Genomic DNA, 24210 nt, shown 5'->3' on the forward strand with positions numbered 1-24210 from the left:
TAAGTAAAGGAGAGAGAAAGAGGAAGGAACAGCAAACAGAAGTTTAAATCAAACTTTAAAATACAAGAAGCCACAATGAATAAATGAACAGAAATCAAAGATGTCAGAAGGCAAATAAAAAAATGGCAGTGCTGATCCTACACCATTTTGGTGGTACCTGGAGTGGGGGGGGGGGAGTGCAAATCCAAATGATGTGTCCATCCCCATCCCCTCTAATGATATGTGTTTGCTGAATTTATCTCTTCATGGATCTAAACTGCATTCAGATTATTTGAAATCCTTTGGGCAAAACTCAACCCTGAAAAGGGTTGTTGTGGTGATTTACTACCTTAGCAGTGGTATCGGCTCAGAATAAATACTACTTGTTTTGCTTATCTTTAGGGGGATAATCTGGCATTTCTAGTACTTAATGAAGAGAGGAGCTCAATTTGCCTGGTGTGAAAGAAAAAAGGGAAATTATGATGAACTTCTGTAAGGATATATTGGAATGAGTGAATCAGTTGGTAGAGCATGGCTCTCTTAAGCTCGGGGTCATGGGTTAGAGCCCCATGTTGGGTGAAAGATTCCTGCACTGCAGGGGGTTGGACTAGACAATCCTCACGGTCCCTTCCAACTCCACAATTCTGTGAGTCAAGTGCAAGCAAGTGCTTCAGTGAAGCAATCAAATGGAAAGGATGGCTGGAGTGAAGAAGGACCAGGAGCTGAAAACAAATGAAGACTGAGCCAATGGTTTGTCCTGGAGGAAGTCAGCTTACTATGTTTCTAAGATGACTAGAGCAGATATAAGCAATAAGATAGAAGAAAGAGGAAAGAGAAGGGCAAAGGAAAGAGGAAATATTAATATTTTAAGAGAAGTCTAGGTTCTCCTTGAATAAAAAATATTTGTACTACTTGGTTAAATATTGAAGAACATTGTTGCTGATAAGTGTGGATTTCAGTTCAACTTGTGAACAGTATTTGAAACATGGTGGTTTGGCAAAAGCCCTTGGCTTTATCTCAACACAGAATCAAAATCCCTTCAAGGAAATGGATACAAACAACAAGAACAAATAGTTATTGTAGTTTGCATGTTCATATTTGTTCAGTTGTAAGCACAACCCTCAAGCTACAAAGTCTGACTCGAAATTGTAAGGTAATTCCCAGAAATGTTTAAGAGATATCTACTCCTCCTTTTAACATTCTAAATATGCTCTAATGCAGGCGTCAGCAAACTTTTTCAGCAGGGGGCCAGTCCACTGTCCCTCAGACCTTGTGGGGGGCCAGACTATATTTTTTGGGGGGATGAACAAATTCCTATGCCCCACAAATAACCCAGAGATGCATTTTAAATAAAAGGACACATTCTATTCATGTAAAAACACACTGATTCCCAGACCATCCGCAGGCAGGATTTAGGAGGTGATTGTGCCAGATCCGGCCCCCGGGCTTAGTTTGCGTACCCATACATGGAGTTTTTAAACAAGTGGATTGCCCCATTCACTTCAATGAAGGGAACAGATAGTGTGCACACAAGGAGTGCATAAGCAGATGTGCAACCTTCAATGGATGCATAGTGTGCACAACACTGTAGCAGTGTATATATCTGGAAGTGACCCATCCCCATTAGATTTTTTAAAATATTTTAAAGAAATAACCAGCATACCATATATCTTTTGGATTCCCTGCAAATCATCATTAGGTAGTTTGAAGTTGTCGGTTTCCATGTACTGGTAAAATGGAGCCATGATGGCAGTAGGGTCATTTGAATGCTCCAGACCCAAAGCATGTCCCAGTTCATGAACTGCAACTAAAAACAAATCGTTCCCTGGAGGAAAAGAAGAAAGAAAAGGAAAGTTTCAAAACTGCCTTATCAATGCATTCACTGTATTTGACACAAAGCACTTCTTGAATGACTTCAAATCATTTCGCCTACAGTTTAGACATGACCACCCCACACTTCCTCAGGCTCCCTGCTTTATGAGTCAAAAGCTCCCAAAGGAATCTTAAGTATGCTCTTCTTCTGTGTGATTGACTCATATGTGGCTTACTATACGTGTGATGCTGGGAAATAAATAATAATAATTTGATTCAAACCTGGAAAAAGCGGGAAAGAGCTGGAGAGTCCTCTTGGTTCATGAGGAGACCCTCCCTGGAGCCCAAACATGACAGCAGTGAAGGAGGAGAAAACCCAAAAGAGACGAAACACAGTGGGGTTTTGTTTTGGCTATCCAGTCTCCCCACCTAGCTGTGAATGCATGTGCTAGCACATCCTCCAGCCTCCAGCCAGCCCTAGAGCAACAATTCTAATTGTGGATATTTATGGATACAGTATTTTTGGTCTGGATTGGAGAGTGTGTGGCAGAGAGGGAGCTTAAAGAGTGTTGAGAGGGTGCTCCCCACTTATGCAATTTTCACTTATTTGTGTTGGGCCCCTGAACATAACCCCCATGTAAGTAGGGGGAAACTTGTACTGAAAAATGTAATGAAGCTGAAAAATAATAATAATGATTTCCACAACTGTATTTTTGAGTTTTTTTAAACATCTGGGAGCAAACTTTTCATGGTAAGCACTTGGTGAAAAATAGACTTGCTTGCTTTCATGAAGCTGCATATTTCATAACAAAGGCTATAGTAAGTAGTAACAATTCACCAAGTATATGAATGCAAGCTTATTTGCCAATTATTATCATTTATTAAATTTGGATACTGCCCTTCATCCGAAGATCACAGGGGATCTCATTTTGTAAAAATACAAAATGAGAACACAAAATACATAATGAAAACAAGAACAAAAGCAAACCAAAAACCACCTTCCCACAACACATTTAAAAGGACAGAATATTAATCAGCAAAAGGCTTGGTTACAGAGAAACATTTTCGCCGGTGCCAAAAGATAAGTAATGAAGGCAGCAGGTGAGCCTTACCCCAAATATCCCAAATTGGAGAAGTGCTTACAAAAGCTGAATAATGACATATTACCATGTTAAGTTTCAAGAACCCCAGAACTAGACTCTGCAATACAACTGGGGGACTTATTTTCAAAGCACAAGTTTCACAAATGAGTGTACCAATATATGTTTCAAACGATGCTTTCAAGATCCTGGGCAGCTGAAGTAGTGGTATGTGATGATGATTGTTGTTATTTAAAAAATTAAGTCTGTTTTGTTTTATGAATCATTCCCTTGAAGCACCATTTTATCAGAGTTCAAGGTCGCTCTTCCGAATTAGAGCATGGGGGACAGACTAAATTAACCAAGTGTTCACAATGATGAGAAAGTCAAGGGGAATTTCAATAGAAATTGAATTGACACTTCCTTGCTTGGATTTAGCTGGTTTGTTTCCTCCCGGAGCATTGTCTCAAAGCTATTTCATTGTCTAAATGAATATACACAATGGGCTTATATGTGAGCCAAGTTTATTCTACTTTACTGTTGTCCTGTCTACCTGTAAAGCCATGTGAAGCTAAATGACTCGGTATTTTATTTACTTTATATATAGTGTTAATTTCTGGATGAAATCCCCTCAAGGTGGAAAAGGATGATATAAAATTACATTACATTCAAAGCTTTGTAATAATAATGATACCATTAATGCAAAGGGGTATAGTTTAAGGTACACACAGCCAGGACTTTGCTGAAGCTAAGCAGTACAGGATCTGGTTTGTGCCTGAATGGGTGACAACAGCAACAGATGTAAGGTTCTGCACTTAGGCAGGGAGAACTACTGGCAAGGACCAGCTGCACAAATATAACTACTGGCTTGCCAATAGTACATGTGAAAAGATCCAGGGGTTTTAGTGGGCCAAAAGCTGAATATGAGTCAACAGTGTGATGCAGTAGCGGGGGGGGGGGGAGTAATGCTATTCTAGGCTGCAACAACAGAAGTATAATGTCCACATTGGAGGGCGTTGCAGTGCATTGGACTAGATGACTATTTGAATCCCTTCCAACTCTACAATTCTATGATTCTATGAACCTGGGAACCATAGACATACCACCTTGGATTCCATGAGAGAAGAAAAGCAAAATATAAATTTAAGAAAGAAAGAAAAGTCAAGAGCAGTTCTTTCAACTGGCCCTGGAAACACACTAGTATAAGGCCAACGGGCACAAAATTGATTTAAGGTGTTCAGACCTCTTAGCCCCAATAAGCACTCAAACAGCCACATTGTGCGAATGAGTTTGATTCTAAAGAAGACATAATTTTATTCTATCTTTTTGTTGACCATTATTACATCACTGGATGTTTGAAGGCATTCAGGAAACCTGATAAACCACGAACAAACAGCAAAAATAAATCCTAGTTTCCAGTAACGAGCAAATAGCATTCCTCCCATAACTACTTTAACCCACTGACTTCCTCTATAGGCAGTTGGGCAACCTGCGAAATTTACATTCCATGCATTCATTCATTTCATTTATATACCGCTTACCATCCAAAGCATCTTGAAGCGGTTTACAATAACTAAATACATAAGTGTGTTTAAAGATATGCATACACACACAGCCCATAATAAAGCTATGTCAAATAAATCCATCTAACATGTAACAAAATACATAAAGAATATTCGTGTCCATAAGAATAATATAAATATAATCAGAGCACTACAAGGCAGTATAATATAAATTTTCAAACATCACAACAAAGATACAATTTTTATCCAAGCTCACATTACCACTACAAGCATTCAGAAGAAGAAGAAGAGTTTGGATTTGATATCCCACCTTTCACTCCCTTTAAGGAGTCTCAAAGCGGCTAACATTCTCCTTTCCCTTCCTCCCCCACAACAAACACTCTGTGAGATGAGTGGGGCTGAGAGACTTCAAAGAAGTGTGACTAGCCCAAGGTCACCCAGCAGCTGCATGTGGAGGAGCGGAGACGCGAACCCGGTTCCCCAGATTACGAGACTACTGCTCTTAACCACTACACCACACTGGCTCTCACTACCTCACTACTTCAAGCAATACCTATACCTATGTCAACCAATACCTATGTCAACCATGTAAACGTGAAGCACTCATACTCAACAATATGACATCCCCCATAACAAAGGGTCACTGCCAAGCATTTGTATAAAATGAATGCCTAATAGTTGAGACACTATACACACTATACGCATGCCACTATATACTATACACATGCCCCACCCCTGCTGAACTAATAGCCCTCTCCCATCTCTCACCTGAGAAGGGCCCAAATCTATATCAGAGCTGGATCTCATGCTGGAGGGAACAGAACTATTTTGATCCACTCGCTCCCAACTATAGTATTACAACATACCCAATACTGCAGAACTTAAAAACCTAAAACACTTGGGGTTTTGGTGTGTGGTTTTTGTTTGTTTGTTGCATTCTGTCATATTATATTTTGTATCACTGAAAGTTCAGGCACTTTCAGATGCTATAAACGATTAAAAGAAGAAGAAGATACAATTCAAGTTGCGTACTTTGTGATTCTTGGATCTAATTCAAACAAGCAGTCATACCGTGCATTGAAATCCACCCGTTGCCCTGAAATCGAGTTGCGCTATTATATGTGTTCTCACTGCCTAGGTTGCACTGATCATTCCAGTTACCTCCTTCTGTGAGGCGTTTAGCGCTCCACAGAACAGCCAAGTATAATTCATGGGTTGCCCACCCCAAATCCCATGGAATAAAAACAAATGTATACATGTTCAAGCCAATGTGGAAATAATAGTTTGCCTATGACAAATTTAGACAAAGGTTTTCTAATCAAGATGGGGAATGACTAGACAGGCTGAGGGAGCTCTTGGCTAATCCATAGAGCTATTCATTTCTCATTAACACTGTGGAGGATTTTTTGAAAATTTCAATAAATATTTTTTTAAAAAAAAAACACTGTGGAGGAAATGCTCTGAACTGTCTGTATTAAACATAAATGTAGCATATAAGTTTGGGGGTAATGGGGTTAACTTGTACATGAAGTTACTCTATCATTAAGGACAACAATTGGGCAAATATGTAATGAAGAAGAAGACACATTTGTTATTGATATAGTGAGAACAGGATACCTTTTTTCAAAACACAGCTAATAATCTATTACGTTGGAAGTGGGTGTTTACACAAACTGTATATGGCAAGCAATGTTTCTGTGCAGGCCAGTTGCTACTGAGATGAATGAAAACTTGTGCAGGATCAATGCTCGATCAATTCCACCCTAACTCACCAGCTTACTTGCATCATTGCTGTATCAGATACCAAGAATGTGAATGCTGCACTTTCAAGCATCTCTGCCTGAAGTCCTCTCTCTTGCTGTGTCTCAATGCCACATGTGATATATCTACAGTTGAGACACTTGGCTCCCCCAGGGGATTCATCTCTGAGATTCCGCTGGTGCAGGTTCCTGCAGCACAGCTTCGGTCCAGTGTGTCAAATGAGCTGGCAGCAATGTGAAATTTACTAGAAGCTGATTATCTGCAGTTCAACAGAGGTTGGGATTTTATTTTTTTCATAAATTTCTCCTGGCTGCTAGCACACCATTGAAAATGAAAATAAATAAATAAATGACTGAGCTCAGCCTGTATAGATTTGAAGTATGTTTAATATGAACCCTGTGTTTCTATAATACTCAGAAGTTGGTGAGCTCTGTTAAAAGACAATTAATTTATATTACTCTACGGGATTTAAGTCACTTTTCAAATCGGGGAGACTGATGAAAAGAGGCCATGGGTGGACATAAATGTGAAAATGTATGCACAAAATGCCAGTATTGCAGCTTAATAAGCATGAAGGTTTTCTTCAAGTTTCTAAGAGTTAAAGCATATGATCTGCAAGTTCCCCATATTATTTAAAATAATGCATAAACCACAAGCTTGCAAAAAAGGAAAAGACATGCTCCTTTCCTGAAACTCAGATAATTAACCTTGATTTTATTCTGCTTCTGAGAGAGACACACACTGCATGTTAAAAATGAAATGATGTACATTTAGAACACAGAATATGTGTGGTAATCTATAAAAAGAGGATGTCTCTGTAAGAAACCATTTGTCCCTCAGCTAAGAATGTGTGGGAATACCAGAGGAAAGAGGTGATTAGCTTTTAAGCTCCTCATCTTCTAAGCCATTTTGACAATGCACAGAAATTGCCCTTCCTCAGGATGTTTACAAGGACTTGCCTCTAGTAAAATGTACTGAACTGTAGCCTTCCTAGCTGTCTTCACATCCCTAATGTTGATTCATTCAATCTAATTTAATTCTTGATTAAATCAGATTAGCTAGATTTGGTGATTTGCTAAGCAATTGGGTTAAACTAGATGAAGTACATCTCTATAAGTCTCTAGGAGGGACTCTTTCTATACTGAGATAAAATGACAGCCAAAGAAGGGTAAAAACTCTGAAATGAACATACCTCCAGATTTAAGAAACACTGTTTACTAGGGGCATTGCATGATAAGAATTATTATAACCATTACATTTTTATATAATGTGTGTGTGTTGTTCTGGCTCCCGTCCAAAACCAGTCAATTTTTTGTAGTTAAGTAAAAAAAAGTAAAATTTCATTACAGCCGTTTAATGGTACAAACTTAGCAGCTAGGAAAGAACCGAATTTAATCCAGGTGCTCTTACAATACAGAGGAATAGCAACAATACGTCCAGTCAAAGAACAAAGGAGAAGATTTGAGAGTCCAAATTAGCAGCAGGAGTTGCAAGTCTACATGGGAGCTGTGATGGGAGCGGCTGCAGAGACCACATAACACCGGTCTTGAAAGACCTACATTGGCTCCCAGTACGTTTCCGAGCACAATTCAAAGTATTGGTGCTGACCTTTAAAGCCCTAAACAGCTTTGGACCAGTATATCTGAAGGAGCATCTCCACCCCCATCATTCTACCTGGACACTGAGGTCCAGCGCTGAGGGCCTTCTGGCGGTTCCCTCACTGTGAGAAGCCAAGTTACAGGGAACCAGGCAGATGGCCTTCTCGGTAGTGGCGCCTTCCCTGTGGAATGCTCTCCCACCAGATGTCAAAGAGAACAACAACTACCAGACTTTTAGAAGACATCTGAAGGCAGCCCTGTTTAAGGAAGCTTTTAATGTTTGATGTATTATAGTATTTTAATATTTTTTTGGAAGCCGCCCAGAGTGGCTGGGGAAGCCCAGCCAGATGGGCGGGGTATAAATAATAAATTATTATTATTATTATTATTATTATTATTATTATTATTATTATTCAATAAGTTTCCCTGCCTACCTGGCAAGCTTTGAAGCAGAGGTGGAGAAAGTTCAGCTCTCGTGAAAAACCCTGCCCCTATGAGCATTCTTGACCCAGAGAAAGGTGCTTTTTTGAGGGAAGCGAGTTTCCTCCCTTCTCTTGATGCACCACCTCTCCTTGGGAGAGGTTGCTAGGAGTGCCTCCTCTTCAAAACTTTCCTGTCCAGTCACAGCAGGCTGCATCCCTGAGCACCCTTGGGGGAAGGGGCAGCCCCAGGTCTACTACCTCATCAGGTCTGGATTCACCTGGGGCACTTAATCATTGGGCTCTGCTACATAGCCTCTTACCCCAACTTCTCCTTCTGAGTCCCTCACTTTCAGGTACCTCCCATTCCTGATCAGATTCCAAGGGCTCAGAGGAACCATGACATTTTGTACATAAAAAGAAAATTCTGCTCTGTCATTTACCTCGTGTATTTTATATTCTTATTCCTATATTTGTTGTTTAAGTACGATTGAAAATTATCCTTAATTGTGATATATTATGGAAATGTCTGCTCTTCTTTGGTTTGAACTCACATTTAGTTTTTTATGTACAGTGATACCTTGGTTTTCGGAAGTAATCCATTCTGGAAGACCATTCGACTTCTGAAACATTTGAAAACCAAGGCACAAAGGTGGTCTGCAGAAAAATGAAAAAAATAACATGTACACACAGCGGAAGCCATTCGACTTCCAAGGCGTGTTCGAAAATGGAAGCATTCCAGGTTTTTGGTGTTCAAAAACTGAAACGTTTGACTTCCAAAACATTCAAAAACCGAGGTACCACTGTATTTCTGTCTGTATGGGTATGCATGTTTGCACAAGACAGATAGGAATACTTGGCCGGGATTCTTTCAACATTCGAGTTTATATTCTTTATTTATATAAATATTTTAATGCAAAAACAGCTATCTGAAAACAAATTATAGTATAACTGAATCACATCATCAACCCTTGTTTTTAGAGCTAACCACACAAAGAATGAAAAGAAGGGCAGAAAACAAAAAAGGAATAACATGAATGAGAAAAAAGAGAAGAGAAATAAGTTTGTGATATTCAAAGTATTTTTTAAAAAGAAAACAGAAGCACAGAACAGAAGCACAGCAGAATGACAAGGCGATCAATATATGAAGATAGAGTAGCCATGTGTCTTGCTTTACAGAGAACAAGTCCTCTATTTCAAAGGCTATAGGAGGACAACAGGCTTTGAAGGCAATTTCAAGACAGCCTCTGTTTGAAGGGCTGTCTGGGCCAAGTCTGGTTTAAAGATAAAGAACCGTAAGAAGGAAGATAAGGGACCTTGAAGTTGGCCATCAGCTGTTATCAGCTGGGCAGCATACTGAACAGGTGCCCAGTCCACTATGGTGAGGGATACTGTATTTCTAATTAAATTAAATCAATGTGTATCTATCATAAATCAAATATCTGCAAATATCTGACCACTTTTTCTTTCTCATTTCAAAGGGATGTTTGAAAGTAAGACCACCATAAGTGGGGCAGGGTGGGGGGGGGAGGAGGTAAGTTTCCTTATATCCACATTTCTTCTAGTAGATATCATAACACTACTTGATAACATATGGGTACGGGTGATACGTCATCTGAGCAATTTAAAAGCTTGTCCTCTAATATTAATGCCCAAGAATTTTAGAAGTACAGGAGACCTGATATAAGGTCGTTTTTCACCATGTAATGCCTGTCCCCCATCAGGCTTTCATATCAGAGATACCTTTAATCAAAGTTGGAGGATGCAATAATTTACGCAGCTGGGACATGGATACTTTGAAATAAGGAAGCCTATTCTTGCTACCATCTCTTAATAGCTCAGCCAGCAAAGCATGAGACTCAACCTCAGGGTTATGGGTTTGAGCCCCGTGTTGGGCAAAAGATTCCTGAATCGCAGGGGGTTGGACTGGATGTCCCTTGTTCTTCCTTCCAACTCTATAATTCTACGATTCAAAGCCTATAACACAAAAGTAGATAACCTCCATCCTGTGGCCTTAATTATACCCAGCATGACCCCACTGTAGCCTCCAAGACTGTTTCCCCCAAATCCTACCCTCCTGTCCCATGCCTGACATAATATTTGATGTCAGGGATGAAGCAGGGGGAAACAAAGTTACCAAGAAATGATCAGAACCCTTGAGGAGCTTGGTGCAGGACCCTTGTTGTCTGTGCTGACATCCAGCAACCTGCAGGGATCAGCTGTGCTATAGAATTCCCCACTGTGAACTTCAAAGCTGCCCTTTGCAGCAGAGGGAAATTGCCACTGGCAAGCCCCTCCTGATGCAATTAGCTGCTTCAGGAGGGATTGCAGACTGGGAGGGGGCAAAGGGTTAAATTTAAAAAATCACTTACACAGCAGTCCCAAGCATGTGCGCTCTACCACAGTTGGTTGCCATGTAAAGCTACAAACAGACGCATAAGGCACCGAGCCAAGGAATGCATGTAACATAGTACGTACTTTGGAAGATGAATCCCACCTCTCCCGAATTCCCAGGAGAAGTGAGGGCTCAGCCAACAAGGATCCTCTTAAACTCTCAGAAGGCCATTGATCTGAGAACTTTCACAGCTTACAGCCCTGATTTAGGCTCACTCCATTTTCTTTTGCAAGTGTTGTAAGAATTTTCTGTAATAGCTTATGGAAGCCACAACTGGACTTTAGCAAATGTCTTCGAATAGTTTAATGGTGCTGGATGGTTCGTTTGTTACACTGCCCCTCATCCAAAGACATAAAGACCGGGTAGCCTAGAGGCAAAAGGAAGTGCTACCTCAATCCAATATTCAAGTTGTTTCTTTTAGATGGTGTTTTGTTTTCCCCACAAAACTTTATCTCCCTTGTTGTTTGGGAATTAATACAAATGCTTTCAGATCAGGAGTAACTCCAGCAAGATTTATGAAAGCAGCAGCAACAATATATTAAGGTTTTACTGAGCACTCCAAGAAGTTGTTCATCTCTTTTGAGAAACACAAAATTCAAATTGCCTTCATTAGCAGAGCAATATAGTGTGGAAAATGAGCCTGGTACTTTTCAAGGGGGTTGGCAATTTGCATTTTTGCTAAATAATCAAGCTGTTGCATTCTCCCACCCTCTTGTAGGACAGAGGAACATGCGAAGAACAATCACTCAACCAGCTAATCCTCTTGACACTCTGGAGTTCAATTTCGTTTTTAAACAAACTGTCACTGAAGTTCTCGGCTGTTTTATATGATATTTTAAATGACAGCAGACCATACAAGGACTGTACTCACAGAAACCACCATTTATGCCAGGAGCTGGGACTGGGGCGTCTAACTCTGAAGAATACCTTATACCTTTAATCTAGTTATATATTTTGCTCCACTGTGACTTTTGGATGTCTAAGATAGTGTCTTCACAAAGGGACCTTGCCTGGTGATTTTCGTACCTCAACTCAAAAAGTTAAATGTATTTTTAATTATTTAATTTTTAATTATTTTAATTATTTAATTATTTAAATTAGTTGTTTGTTCGTTGTCCCTGAGAGGGGGCAATGACAATAAAGATATTATTATTATTATTATTATTATTATTATTATTATTATTATTGTTTATGAACTTGTATAAGCTTAATTCTGTTGAATTGTGATTCCCCACCCCCATGTAGTTTCAGTGACATTTCTTTAGTGAAAAATTTAACTAATAACTAAAAGTTACTGTGGCCATTACTGATTTAGTACCCGATGGAAGTAAACTGGAGTATGACTGGAGAGGCTAGGAGGAGAAGGAAGGAAAAGCCCTGTTTTGCTAACAGAACTCTGCGTACAGCTCATATGTTTGGGCCTAATTCTGTGAAACTCACTCCCATTTGAGATCAGATGGAACCCCTACCTGTTGAACCTTTGGTACTTGGTAAAGACCTTTTCCAGAAGGCATTTTAAGTGACCTTTCAGATTTAACTTCACTGCACACAGCTAAGGGAGCAATTCAATTTAGCACTAAGGAGATCACTCCCTTAGCATAAGGCATAAGCATTTCTGCTTGCCTGATGGAACAATCTCTTTCCTCCCTCCTTTGTGTTTCATTCAGGAGTTTCTCTCAACACTCTCACTGAGCATTTTTCTTTTTGGGGGCGGAGGGAGACCCTGTTGCACTTGGAAAAGTCTTGCATGGGCTTCTGCTAGCAGGTCTAGTTAGTTGGAATATAAATTGTTGATATATACATTGTTGAAGGGGAGTACAAGCAGTGATAGTTGATAGGTGTGCTGTGCCAGGTTACATTTCCTCTTCGTATAACTTTCTTTAGCAGATTGCACAAATTCCTGCTGGTGTGAATGCAATTCAAAAGCACTATAATATACTGTATTGATTAATATCCAGCAATCTGAATTTGTTACTGAATTATTATAGTGTTCTGCACTATTGGCCACACACACACATATGTCATCATCATCTTGTTTGATAACCTGCAAAGTAGATTATTTCCTCTTGTCTAAGAAACACGTTCTGAATATGCTTCCAGGCATCACGTTGTAGAAAAGGGACACTGGGGCAACACTCTGTGATGTGATGTTGACCCAATAATGCCTCAAGTGACATTTATGCCTGATGCTGAGAACTGCTGCACCAGGAAATAACTACTTCAGAAGAGGAGAGTGCTGATAATTTGTGATGTTGAGCTAGCACGACGACGATGCCACCCTCAGTGGTGCAGACACTGTAACTATACCCCACCAATCACAAAGGTTTAGAATTTGGCAATTAGAGCCTTACATCTACAAACATTTCACATATCCTAGTATCATGACTTATTGCTAGACAACCCAATATTATTAAACTGTGGTAACAGTGGTTTGGCAAGATGAAGCAGCACAGCTGCAGCCACTCTAATATCTCCCCCTTGAAAGTGCAACTTTTCCTTGCATCAGTATCTCTTCAAAAGCCTAGAGATACAGTAAACAGTGCCTCCCTCAGCGCAGCTGCAGTAATCAGCCATGCCCCTTGCACCAGTTTGAGAACCCAGAATTTTGATCCAAGATGCTTTGGCTTTAACACCAACTCCTACACTGCAAGACCCACAACAAAGCGAAAAAGAGTCAATTCCAAAACCATTTGTAAATTTGATCTTTAGTGAGCAGATCAAAGGAAATGCATTGCAGTGGGTATCTGACGTGTTTCTCCGGTTAGGTCTTTAATTAAAATTCTATCCCATAGCATTTTCTTCTGCTGCTGCTTTGCTATTGAGGTTCCTGGATTACCAAATGCTTCCTCTGATGCCGAGGTGAGATTTAAAGCTCTAAGTACACAGTAAACCATGAGCGGCAGAGTTCATTTTGCTGTCAAGGGGATAGGATTTCATCTGACATAAGTGAGAATCCTATAGGTTTCTGTGATAGTTAAGATCAATAAACTGCTGTCTTATTGAGCCTGCCATGCTGAAGAAAAAATGCACCATTTAGATGTGTTACTATGCTGGACTCATCCTAGGTAGTATTAGATTAAATCCTTGTTACGGATATTTAAATGCAAACATTGTTCAATAAAAGCCCGAGTCGGGGGGGGGAGGGTGGATCCCTGAAAAAGAAAAGAAAAAAAGTGTCCACAGTTACCCCATACCAATCAATAAACCTCAATATACATTTTGTGTGCTCGTAAAGCTTTAATTACCAATTCTAGCCTTTTCTCCTTGAAGGACATTTTAATTTGAGTTCAGGATATAGTTCCTTCCTTTTACAGACATCACAGATAACTATTCTGCCTTAAAAACCATATTGTTTGAACCAGACATCATGCAGCAAGCAAATCCATTTAATGTGCAGTGCAATCCTAAAATGAGACTACTCAGAAGTAAGAGCTACTGGGTTCAATGGGATTTGTTCCCAGGTAAGTGACTGTAGAATTGCAGCCTAAATCATCTAATTAACCACCAGCTTTAATTTGCTTACCTATCTTAATCAAAGTATTCTTATTTTTTTGAACAATACTTGCAGTGTGAATTTCCAATAGCCCCATCCTCATATGTTATTCTGTGCAAACCTATATTATCATGTGGTTCCAGTTTCCGATTATCTCTTTTGATGGTAGCAAAAGAGTACTGAAAAACTCTTGGAGATTAAAAAATATATATTTATAATAAGGAGCAAATAAACACAGATGTGTTTGCTCTGTGTTATGAACCAGTATGATTCACCTCACCTGCAACCTCCAACCGAATTTATACATAGCGAAATAGTGAGTGGACGTATTTCTCAATTTCCTACAGCTAATTAGATATTTATTTTTGATGTCCATACAGATGCAGCAGGCAAGATTCCAGCTACTGAATCCCTATATAGGACTCTGCAAATCCCTATAAATACTGGGGCACGGGGGTGGGGATAAAAGAGCATTGTATGTCAAGAATGGGTAAAGAAGATGGGCAGGGGTCCCTTCTTGGTTGTGCAAACATTTGGCAGACCAAGAGTTAATACAGTTAATGCCAGAGAGTAATTGAGTTTGGATAGCTATGAAATCAGGTGCTATTCCTTCACCATGTGTAGAATGGGGTGTCCCAGATGGTAATGCTAGGGTTTTCAAAAAGTGAAAATCCAGACAATAAAGTTTGACAAAGTTTTTAAAAGTTGCACCTGGTTTTCAGCATCGTGATATATCACCAGCTAAACATCATGATATACCGATATATCACGATGTCTGAAATAAGGATGGAGCTATGTAGAGGCACTGGATGGCTTCACGATTTTCCCCACAGTGATTTTTGCATAGCTCTCTCTCTCCCTCTCTCTCTCTCTCTCTCTCTCTAACACACACACACACACACACACACACACACACACACACACCATGATTCACAATATATTGCCAGGTCAAAAATTATGAAACCGATATCACGATATGGACTTCAAATCAGCATTGGACATTATATCAATATATCCCCCAGCCCTAGTATCTGTTCACGCACCAAAAGTTACAATATATGCTATTAGCTTTAAAAATAATAATTCCCAGACATAACATTAACCAGGAGATAAATCTTTACATCGTTTTATAGCATACAGTATGTTCAAAATACAGCCAAGCTCATCGTCTCTGTGAGATAGGAAATTGTGCGACAGGAGATTCCTAGCGTTCCTTTTGCAAAGTTAAATCCAATTGCCAGCAACATTACCGACACTGAAATGCAGCCATGGTGGCTGCTGGGTGCCACATTTAGGTATGCAATCAACCTTCGGTTCTGTATGTACATAATGTGCTAGAGATAGAAATGGAGGCTGTTTAAGTATAACTGGGTTCTTACCATCATGATTAGGGTTTCCCAAAGTCCATGGCTCATCTGAGTCAAAATGAGTATCTCCCCCAATTCCTGGCCCGGGAAAGTAAGCGTGAGCCAAAAATCCTCCCTCCCCATCAAAGGGAGAGCTGTCTCCATGAAAACCTGATGCAAAAATGATTGTAATATCCACGTCCCTCTTGCCATTCTCTAGTTCAATGTAAGGAACTTCCTCAAACGTCAGAGGGGTTACATTCTGCCACACGTCAAAGGCACGGCGAATAGCTTTACGGGTTTCAGCATCTCCTACTTTCGGAGTGACGTTCTTTATGCTGCAAACAAACAAAGGTAATGTCCTTATTAGTAACACTGCTCACTTCTGCTTCAAAAGCAATGAATTGTTTTGACACAGTCCGTACTGGGGGAGGGAAATCAGTCTTAAGGGGAAACAGTCAGCATTAATAACACTTAACATTAGCATAGTTCAGAGCACTACACATACATATCCTAGTTAAATATACTCACATGTATTACCTAGCTGTATCCATACATAAGGTTAAGTCAGAATTATTACCTCCAATATTGCAGATGAGCTGATTGAGGGTGTATAAGGCTTGCCTAAGGCCATCTTTTGAGTTCATGGCAGAGGCAAAAGTTTGAACCAGGGGCCTCCTTAGTCATGCTCAGTCTCTTAGTCACTCTGTTACACAGTGCTTAAGCATTATTAGTAAGTGACTGCTACATCAGATCTTAGTTATCCGATCAGCAGCAGCAAAATTTCTCTCTTCCCCGACTGGTTAAAAATAAACATCTCTCACAAAAACTTATTTGACAGGCAAGAACTGTCTGTTTTCATATTAGATAATAATTACAATTATTTAGTCAAATGATGGCACTTCATTCTGATCAAACAGATGCAAATTATATCTTATTATTGATTATCATTAACAACAGGATAACAGGCTAGGCACCCACCCAAGAAGCACTACACAAAGCATGATAATTAACAGGTACTTTTTAAGGACAGTGAAGCTATTGACTCAATTCTTGGTAACTTAAGTATACAACTATCTCTAATAAAATACAACTGTCAACACCAGTTGTGACGTTAGAACTGCTCCCAATGCCCCACTGGCAAAAGAAACATCCAAACAGAGGAAGAACTCAATGCTGCAGTTTCTACCCATGCTAACCCTCAGGAAAAGGTATATAATAGTCCAATTAGAGAAACTGCAACAGGACCCATGACTGGAAGGAGGCCAGAGTCTGATTTTTGAGAGAAAGAGAGAAAGAGAGAAAGAGAGAAAGAGAGAGAGAGAGAGAGAGAGAGAGAGAGAGAGAACCTTTAGACCCTTCCGGAAAGAATGCTTCCAAGCAAAATGTGCAGGTAATTTTCTAAGCAATTTCTATGAAATATGCCAGCCTACTTGCTCCCGGCTTCCAATCTTTTTAGCCAAAGACTGAAGTCAGAGATGTGATTGACAAGTGGGTTGTTTGGACACCAGGCTATAAGAATGCCTGAGGTGTGAAGGAGCTGTTGTTAGCCTTCAAGTTACCACAAGTCAAACTAATTTTGTGGTCCTTTATTTCATGGGCTTCATTTTGGGAGAAAGGGGGCCCCAACCACCTTAATCTGGCCTTGCGTAGTGCATGGAGAGGAGCTATCACATTACATTGTATTTCCTGTTGCATGGTGGGTGAGTGGGTGTGACAACAAGTCTCAAATTACTCAGTCAAACATGAAGGAGAGATGTTCCTGGGACTCGCATGCCACTGGGCTAACATGGGAACACAGCCAGAGAGTCACACAGAAGGCATCTATATCTTTCACCCTAACATGCTCCCTTGGTTTCTTTTCTTTTTTAAAAAAATAATATTTTTAGAATAACATTTTCCCCACCCCCCAAGTATGTAACAAATATATATGGAACAAAGGTTTCAGAATGAATATTCTAAAAATATTTCAAAAGGAAACATTCCAGAGCGCAAACATGTTATGTAACAGTTATATAAATTTCCTCCAAATGTGATGCTTTGTCAGAGCAGAAAATTTTCATGAATAAAATCTTGGATGATTCATTGATGCAACATTATAAATCATGCCAGATTATAAGGCACTGCATATCTCCAAAAAGTGCATATAGAGCTCTCATGTTTCCATTTTTTAAAAAAAAAATTAACCCTGTTATGTTTTACCTAGCCCATTCATAGTCACTGAAAGATCAGGGATTAATTAAGGCTATTAGAACATAAAATGGCAAGTGGGGAGTTGATACCCCTGAAAGCACATAAAATTCAGTGCACAGAAGCAAAATCAAGTTGGGAGAGCTGAGTATGTCTGCAAGTGATGAAGTAACGCAGCCCTCCTCAGTAATCCAAACAAACAGTAATTCAGATGTCTGGATTATCTGAAGACTTTGGATGCCCTCCAAGGCTGGCTGCTGCTGATAGAGGAATGGCTGTCGCTGGCCCTAGCTAAGAACAACAATGCCAAGGGGTTAAGTATTCTTGCCTACAAGCAGGCTGCGTGAGAGTGAGTGCTGGCTATTTGGCCCTTTCTCACTGCTCCCATTCAGTTATAAGCAACCGGTCACAAGCAGCCAAAGCGTCCATGCCACTTTAGTCCTACATTGCCACCATCAGAAGTTATTTGTTTTATATAATTGTAATTCCTTTCCAGTTGCATTTTGACCCAAGTTTATTTATTTGTAAGAATTTCTAGACTGCTTGATACACACACAAACCCCCTAAGCTTTATACAAAAGTAATGTAAAAACAATAAAACTGTATAATAAAAAAGCAGAAACACGTAAATACAGGAATTCAGAAATAACTGGTCCAGTCTTGAGCCCCCAGAATGTCAAAAATTGAGCCCTTGCAATGTCTTGCAATGAAGTGGAGGCTCCCCGTGGAAATGCAACGGCCAACTTTATGCGACTCTTCTTAAAAATTTGACACATTTCCAGAGAGTGCCATATTACTCAAAAGATTGTAGTTTAATCCTGAGTACTTGGTTAAGAACAAAAGAAGTGCAGGTAGAGATTGTAGTTTAAAGGAATTACAGCAAATAGACCAGACTCAAATGCGGCCACAACATTTTTGTTTTCTTTTGTTTTATGATTTCATTTCATTTCATTTTAACATCTTGCTGCAGAAAGGAATACAGGCATCTCCATCTTCTAGCTCTGGCCTCTGGATTTTTGGCATACACTACAAAATTTTGAAGGAGGGCAGCAAGGAGAATCTGTCTCCAGAAGAAATGGGAGGTTTGAAGCAAGAATCAAGTTGAGTTTCCACATACATAGTGGATGAAGGTGGTGGGGGTGGGGCTGACATCCTTCTTCAAATCTTCAGTGGAACACCTGAGTGGGGTCGGAATTACAGCTTGGAATCGGTCACAACAAATACAATCTCAGCTCCACTCTGCTAAAGTGATCTGTTGCAAAACCCAACTGACTTTAATAAGGTCATGATTTCACGTACTGTTTTAGCATCAAGAGCAATCAGTAAATTACAGGCCTAAAACTTAGCGGGGAAAGCACTTGTGGTATGTAAATATCATCAGTATGGTGGGACAGCAGTTAACCACCAATGTCCATCTTCTGAAAGCAAAGATTTCCAGAAGACTTTGAGTTTGGTGACCCTTCTAGAATCAGATTCCTCGCCGTAAGGCAAAAAAATAATAATATAAATTCTGTCCTTGAGCAGAGGACGTTTTGCAGCCATAAACAGAAAAAAAGTGACGTTTTGATACATGAACTCTAATAGTAATAACACAAGAGCACAATTTTAAGCATATACACAATTCCGTGTGATAGATGAGCCTGCCTTGTTGATGACAGATGCAGGGAAGGCTGAATTGGAGAAATACATAGTTTTGTGCCATTTTCAATAAACAGGTAAATTGTTAAGTAGTCCCTTTCTGTCAATTTTGCCTTTCCGTCTAAAATGCAGTTGTTCCCAGACATCCACAGTCATATATCTAATCTGTCAAAAAAAAAAAAAAAAAGCAGCAGCTTGTGACAACAAGCACTATTCTCAATTTGGTAACTACTTTGAGCATCTGGTCCTTTTTACAGTATTTTCAATGGTATGGGGAAGACTTCCTTCATGGCAATCCCTTTCACTGTTACACAATTTGAATAGACACCAAATAAGATGCCAGAAGGCTGTTCTCATATATATAAAAATATAAACACAAACACACATACTACACACGAACATATTTTGTGTGTGTGTGTGTGTGTGTGTTTATATAAGTATAAATGTATGTATCAGCCTTTACTGCTTCAACTATGGGTCACAACAGAGAAGAAACAGTAAAATAAACTAGTGAATACAACAAAACAAAAAATTCCTAAAAGCAGTAAAATTTATTATACTAGTGAGAAGGAAGAAAGCTGGTTTGAACTTTAGAAGCTACCAAGGTGAATTCCACCACTGCTAACAGAGTCAATCTATTCCAAGAAGCCCACAGAAAAATCAGTTTTCTGCAATTCAGATCAATTGGCTTCCCCATCAAGAGAAAGACGTGTTTTGTGACTGACACCAAATTGTTCAGGATGGCATTGACTGTGAAGAGCTCCAACAGGATCTATTTGAACTGGTTGGCTGGAAACTATGAACTAGTTATGACTGTACCATAACGATCGACTGGAGTTGTGATCCAACAGGTGGCTGTGCAGTGGTCAGTCCAAAATGGAAATGATTATTAGAAAAAGGGTTGAAAAAGAAGATGGTAGCGTCTTTGCCTTGGATCCAAAGATAAGTTAACTGAAAGAAATTCACAGAAGGAAAAGTTTCCCAATCTTGCATCTCTACAGCAGTGCCTGCACCTCCCCCGGCAACCACTTGTGCCCTCCTGAATAATGTGGGATGGGGCACAGAGGGCTGCTGAGGGACTGAGTGGATCTCTACCTGCTCTGAGGCAATTAGCCCATCCCAGCTGTCTCTCATGTGCCACCACACACTACAGAGATCCCCCACCCACAAAAACCCACCTGGAGAGGTTTTTAATGGAAGGGAATTTTTCCTTCTGGAAAGTTCTTTCAATTAAGTTAGCTTAGGATTCAATGAGTTATATCTACATCTGTTGGATTGTCACTGGATGCCACTGGTTGTCCCCCTAGTCAGTGAGGTTCATTTGATATCAACACAAAACTCCTGTAGGATGCTCTTGTGGTAGATTCAGCAGGTACCTATGGGCCTAACGTTTGTTTGCTGAAAGTATTCGTCACCTCTAGGGGGTGAAGTCAAACTGCTGCTTTAGTAGCACTCAAATGACCTTCCCAGGGCAATAGCCTTGGCCACGTGCATGGAGGCCCTGGGCTACCCAGATAACAACAACAGCAACAACTTATTATTTATACCCCGCCTGTCTGGCTGGGTTTCCTTAGCCACTCTGGGCGGCTTCCAACAAAAGATTAAAATACCATAGTCCTTCAGATATTAAAAGCTTCCCTAAGCAGGGCTGCCTTCAGATGTCTTCTAAAAGTGTGGTAGTTGTTTTTTCCTTTGACATCTGGTGGGAGGGCGTTCCACAGGGCGGGCGCCACTACTGAGAAGGCCCTCTGCCTGGTTCCCTGTAACTTCGCTTCTCGCAGTGAGGGAACCGCCAGAAGGCCCTCAGCACTGGACCTCACCCCGTCCCCTCAGCCTTACTGATGTGGTCCAAAGAAAGCAGAACAATGTGCTTGGCGCCAACTTGGCCGCAGGAGTTGCCAGAAGGAGGCACACAAGATGCCATCCAACCATCTTAGGGACTTCACTTCAGATTTGTGTAGGGTTTACTCCTTAGCTTTTTCTTCTCCTTAAGATATCCAGCAAGGCAGTGGAGGTTTTGGATCAGAGTTTTCCTTCTCAACTTGAAGAGCCCCATCAGCCTTCTTCCCTCTGCGCCACAAGCAGAAACTGCCTGCTTGACCGTTGGACCCACTATTGGTCTCATGTGCTCAATCCAATAGTTATTTTATTATGAACTAATTAAATTAAACCTCCACATCTAGTGACAGCATGCCTCTGAATAACAGTTAACAGGGGGCCTGCATGCCTTGTTTATGAGTTCCTTGGAAAGCTCTGACTGGCCACTCTGGGAAACAGGACCTGCGACTGAATGAAGCCTTGCCATTACCCAGCAGGGTCCTTATCTTCTTAACAGACCCCACCTTACAGAAGAAGCCTGCTTCACACTTTGAGAACTGCTACTGAATTCTCAACATAGTTCTTTGAATTATTGATCACACCCATTAAGAAAGCAATTTCGTACAAAGTAAACTCAAGATACAGGGGGAAATCTTGCTGCCTGGAATACACGACACAGAGAAGAAACAACTAAACACAATATAGGCAACGGAGTGAGGTGGAAACAAAAGATGGTCCAAGAGGGTGTGCAGTTAATCACATTCATTCATTATCTGGGGGGGAAGGGATAGCTAGCGAGTGAGTTTTCCAATTTTTCTGACTATACGTAACAGCTCAAGATGCAGACATCTAAAGCAGACAGCGAGCTCTGTAGCACTTAGTCTCAAAACAAGGTGACTGGCAATAGAATGGGAAATGAAATCCAATGTTGGTAACCGCATAGTGGGAAGAAACCCTAACTTGGCTGTAAATCACTCAGGGAATATAAATCATCAGAATCAGTGTCCCTAAAAGGGAAGGGGGAGAGACTTCTAAAATAAGGGAGGAGAGGAAACAGCTTATTTAAGATTATACCCTGATTTATTCTGGAAGCTTAGGATGAGTAACATCACATTATGATATTAGCATAAAACATTATTCCAGTGCCCTTCTTTTCTTAACTGAGCTACGTTACAAGATTGTACAGGATTTCTCAGAAGAATACACAAGAAGGACTTTGCATGTTTGAAATTTAATATATAAATACAAATGAGTATTGCTCAAGCAAAAAAAAATAAAATAAAACACCACTTCCTAATCATGTTCAAAGAAAATCCAAACATTTCAGGCAAAGATGTTCTAGGACTATCTCTTCTGCAAGCAAGCTTCATAATATCCCATGTTAAAGATGTAACGTTGTTTTTTTTAATATGCCAATGAAAATATACAGAAAATGAGCAATAGCATGAATAGGTAAAGGTGAAGGTACCCTTGACCATTAGGTCCAGTTGTGACCGACTCTGGGGTTGCGGTGCTCATCTTGCTTTATTGGCCGAGGGAGCCGGCGTACAGCTTCCGGGTCATGTGGCCAGCATGACTAAGCCGCTTCTGGCAAACCAGAGCAGCGCACGGAAACGCCGTTTACCTTCCCGCCAGAGCAGTACCTATTTATCTACTTGCACTTTGACGTGCTTTCGAACTGCTAGGTTGGCAGGAGCAGGGACCGAGCAATGGGAGCTCACCCCGTCACAGGGATTGGAACTGCCGACTTTCTGATCGGCAAGTCCTAGGCTGTGTGGTTTAACCCACAGCGCCACCCACAGTAGGGTCCCATTATTTATACTCCTCATCAGACTAGAACAAGGAAATGCCCTATGAAATTAGGATGAAATTAAGCAAATTGTTTTTGACACTAAAAATTCATTGATCTTTGGAATCATTGGAATTTATACCAAAGTAATGCTTTATACCAAAGTAAGGCCCTCAGTCCATCTAGATGGGCTTTGTTTATACTGCAGATCTCCAGGGCTTGAGGCCTACCTGGAGACGCCAGGGATTGAACCCAAGACCTTTTGCCTGCAAATCATGTTCTCTGTTCACTAAGCTATAGTCTTTCCTCTATGGAACCTGCTCTCCTGGGAAGCTACTAAATCTAATAATATAACTCAGTTCAAAAGAGTACTAGACAAATCAATAAAATCAATCAATAATGATGAGCAAAGAAGTTCAAAGGATTCACATTCTCATAGTGATGAAAGATCTAAGTACCCTAAATTTCTGGAACTTGTAACAGTGACAGCGCTCACCCATTCTTTGGTTGAAATCTACCTCTGTCACACCAGCCTTAAACATGGATGGCCGTAGCAAACTTCAACTAAGTTACCCTGGCTAAATATAAAGGTCACAGTGCATATTTCCTCTAATGGACCAGCCTCCACTGTAGAACACAGGTGGAGCCTGTGGGTATTCTACAAGCTTAGACAGAGTCAATCCCTTGAGCCACTATATCCAACATGCCTCCTAGCTACACTGGCTCTTTGTCTGCATCGTTAAATGTGCTTCTGCCTCTGATTCTGGGCTGTTCTCTGCCACAGCCTTTTCCTGCTCACTAAACCCTGTTGCTTCTTCAGCTTCCAACACCTCCTCCTCCCAGTCTGCTCCCTCTTTTCCATTTGACCAGCATCCCACCACCAATCCCCTGGCTCTGAGCCTTCTTCCCTTGGGGGTACCCCCAGAGGACCACGAGCTGCTGTCCCCCACCATTCTTCTGCATCCGGCCAGTCCATGACGCATGTTCTAAAAGTGTTAAGAGAATTACACCTATACACACACACACACACACACACACTTCTATAAAGGCATGAAAATGCTTCCTCAGCCACTTGCCAGTTTTTAATCAATCTAATTCCACTTTGGCATAGACTTGAAGGCCCCCAAATCCAGAAAGCACTCCCCGCCCGCCATGACCTGGTGAGCATATTTAGATGAGTAGACCCCACAAGGGACGCGGGTGGCACTGTGGGTAAAACCTCAGTGCCTAGGATTTGCCAATTGCATGGTCGGCGGTTCGAATCCCCGCGGCGGGGTGCACTCCAGTCGTTCGGTCCCAGCGCCTGCCAACCTAGCAGTTCGAAAGCACCCCCGGGTGCAAGTAGATAAATAGGGACCGCTTACCAGCGG

The 24210-nt window shown here is 40.7% G+C and overlaps 1 protein-coding gene across 2 annotated transcripts in view; it reads right to left on the reverse strand.

Moving 5' to 3' along the window:
• The window catches only part of MMP16 (matrix metallopeptidase 16), a 180010-nt gene that overhangs the window by 68548 nt on the left and 87252 nt on the right, over window positions 1-24210 (reverse strand). For both annotated transcript variants that reach the window (XM_083623336.1, XM_083623335.1), the window contains 2 exons: window positions 15439-15743; window positions 1643-1804 (listed from right to left, as the gene is read on the reverse strand). In XM_083623336.1, the coding sequence (XP_083479462.1) occupies window positions 1643-1804; window positions 15439-15743 (467 nt within the window). The remainder of the gene's footprint in view (window positions 1-1642; window positions 1805-15438; window positions 15744-24210) is intronic.

This window comes from Podarcis filfolensis (genome assembly GCF_964270895.1).
Source record: "Podarcis filfolensis genome assembly, chromosome: 7".
Classification (NCBI taxonomy): Eukaryota; Metazoa; Chordata; class Lepidosauria; order Squamata; family Lacertidae; genus Podarcis; species Podarcis filfolensis.